Here is a 2,824-nt window from a genome sequence, read left to right on the forward strand (position 1 = left end):
GTGTCCTAGGATCAATCTAGTCGATCCTGCGAGTAACCAAATCATATTTATTATAGTTTGGAAGACTAGCGGTTGTTTACCGGAAATCACCGTAAACAGTAACATGGTCATTAGTACCACTTTAAATTATAATAAATATTATGTTATTCAAACTAGCCGTTATTCAAACTAGCCGTTATTCAAACTAGCCGTTATTCAAACTAGCCGTTATTCAAACTAGCCGTTATTCAAACTAGCCGTTATTCAAACTAGCCGTTATTCAAACTATTATATATACTACCACTTATGTCATTATTTTCTCATTCTCATCTTATTCTTCTCTCATTATTTACTAAAATGGATTCAGACAATTCAGATAATTACGATCAAGAATTTTGGGACTTGGTTGAAGAAGAATTTATGGACGACAGTGATGAAGAACAAGAGCCTCAGAATGAACTTCAATCTGGAAGTTCCTCTAGGCCAAAGAAAAGAACAACGATAGATCGAGGTCGTGAAGAAGGGAATAATCGATTGTTCAATGACTACTTCTCGGAAAATCCAGTATACACAGATGTTCAATTCCGAAGAAGGTTCAGAATGCATAGGCATGTATTTCTTCGAATTGTAGATGCCCTTGGAAATCATGATGAATATTTCCAAATGAGGGTCGATGCAACTGGTAAAATGGGTCTTTCACCATTGCAGAAATGTACATCTGCTATTCGTATGTTGGCGTATGGGTCTGCTGCTGACATTGTAGACGAGTATGTTCGAATCGGTGAAAGCACTTCAATTGAGTGCTTACAAAGATTCGTTCAGGGCGTGAATGCTGTATTTGGGGCTGAGTATTTGAGAAAGCCTAACAACACTGATGTTGAACATCTTTTACAAATGGGAGAGTCACGTGGCTTTCCAGGTATGTTGGGTTCTATTGATTGTCTGCATTGGGAATGGAAAAATTGTCCTGTTGCATGGAAAGGACAATTTTGTCGAGGTGATCATGGTAAGCCCACAATCATGCTTGAAGCAGTGGCATCACAAGACTTATGGATTTGGCATGCTTTTTTTGGTATTGCAGGTTCAAACAATGACATTAATGTGTTAAACCAATCTAATGTGTTTAACGATATTTTGGAAGGACATGCTCCCAATGTGCAATATACAATCAATGGGACACCATATAATATGGGGTATTATTTAGCAGATGGTATATATCCTGAGTGGGCTACATTTGTCAAAACCATTTCAATGCCACAGGGAGAAAAGAAAAAGTTATTTGCTCAACATCAAGAATCAGCTAGAAAAGATGTGGAGCGGGCATTTGGAGTGCTTCAATCTCGATTTGCAATTATACGTGGCCCAGCACGTGCTTGGCACATGGACACCCTCAAGCATACCATATATGCATGCATCATATTGCACAACATGATTGTTGAAGACGAACGACATACATATGGAGGTAATTTTGATTACTCTTATGATAATGTGGATGACAACAACTCAACAACCGAAACATTTAGCGGTCCTCATCCGAATCTTGCAACAAGACTACAAAGAAGAGCAAGTATTCGAGAAAAACAAGTTCATCGTCAACTTCAAGGAAATTTAGTCGAGTATATTTGGGAACGTTTTGGACATGTAGATGATGAAGTTTAAGTTTAATTTATTATGTGATGTTATTTATTTTTATTGTTTTTAATTATAAGTCATGTATTTGAGATTAATATTAATTATCATTTTAAATTATAAGTTCAATTTGAATTTTATTTATTTTATATCAATTTTAATTTAAATAATTTAAATTATTATTTTAATTACTATAAAATTTAATATGAATAAAATATTAATAACTAAAGTAAAATTGTGGGACCCAATATGGGTTCTTCAGAGTTGCACCATTGGAGATAAAATTTAGTTGAGTTGCTTCAAGCTGACGTGGCTTAATAAGTCCCACAAGGAACCCAAAAATAGGTTCACGGTTGGAGATGCTCTAAGTATATAATATTAGTTGCTTGTCAAAAAATTTTATAATATTAATTTGTAATCATTAACCCTAGTATTATGATCCTCTATATATATATATATATATATATATATATATATATATATATATATATATATATATATATATATATATATATATATATATATATATATATATATATATATATATATATATATATATATATATATATATATAAAACATTAGGAATGAATAAATAACATGGGCATTACACGAGGCCCATATATTAGCCGCAAAAATATGCAGTAGCCGGTTTTATATTTTTTGTAAATTCATTAATTGGACTGGGTTAATAAACAGAATTTTGAGGCCCTAACTTTCGGAGGCCCTGTTCAAAGGGTGTGGTTGCTCTCGCCAATCACCGGCCCTGCCTCACAATGTTAAATATTGACTTTAAATATTAACAAGAATTCTTATGGATTAATTTTGCTAGAGTTTGAATTAATACACCAATACATAAAAGCAAAAACATAAACAACATGAAATCTACTATTAAACAAAATCATGCTCTCTTAAATTTGACATTTTATTTCGGAAAAGAGATTTGCTAGTGTAATGATAGGCCACAAATTTTTTTCCAGATTCTTATTTTTATATGTACTATAAATTTTTGTTGGAAATAAAGAACAAGGATAGGGTGGGGAAAGACATAAGCGATGCATTTTAATAAATGTTTTTAAATAGTTAAAAAATTTTAATAAATCTAATGTTATGTTATATTATTAGTGGTACAATCGTGAGAGATTTAATTGCTTCTTCACTTTAGATGTCACTTTATAAAGTATATATTACAAAAAAAAAAAATTAACTTTTGATGTA

At 31.9% G+C, this 2,824-nt stretch overlaps 1 protein-coding gene across 1 annotated transcript; it reads left to right on the plus strand.

Annotated features, from left to right (window-relative positions):
- Positions 1–336: 336 nt before the first annotated feature.
- LOC131659080 (uncharacterized) lies at positions 337–1,638 on the plus strand. Its single transcript, XM_058928321.1, has one exon. It carries the CDS (start codon positions 337–339, stop codon positions 1,636–1,638), a length of 1,302 nt encoding a protein of 433 aa, XP_058784304.1.
- The last annotated feature ends 1,186 nt before the right edge of the window (positions 1,639–2,824 follow it).

This window comes from Vicia villosa, linkage group LG3 (assembly GCF_029867415.1).
Source record: "Vicia villosa cultivar HV-30 ecotype Madison, WI linkage group LG3, Vvil1.0, whole genome shotgun sequence".
NCBI lineage: Eukaryota > Viridiplantae > Streptophyta > Magnoliopsida > Fabales > Fabaceae > Vicia > Vicia villosa.

What these genes read in the sequence shown, in the direction of transcription:
- LOC131659080 (XM_058928321.1), top strand. Translation starts at nt 337, where the DNA reads ATGGATTCAGACAATTCAGATAATTACGATCAAGAATTTTGGGACTTG.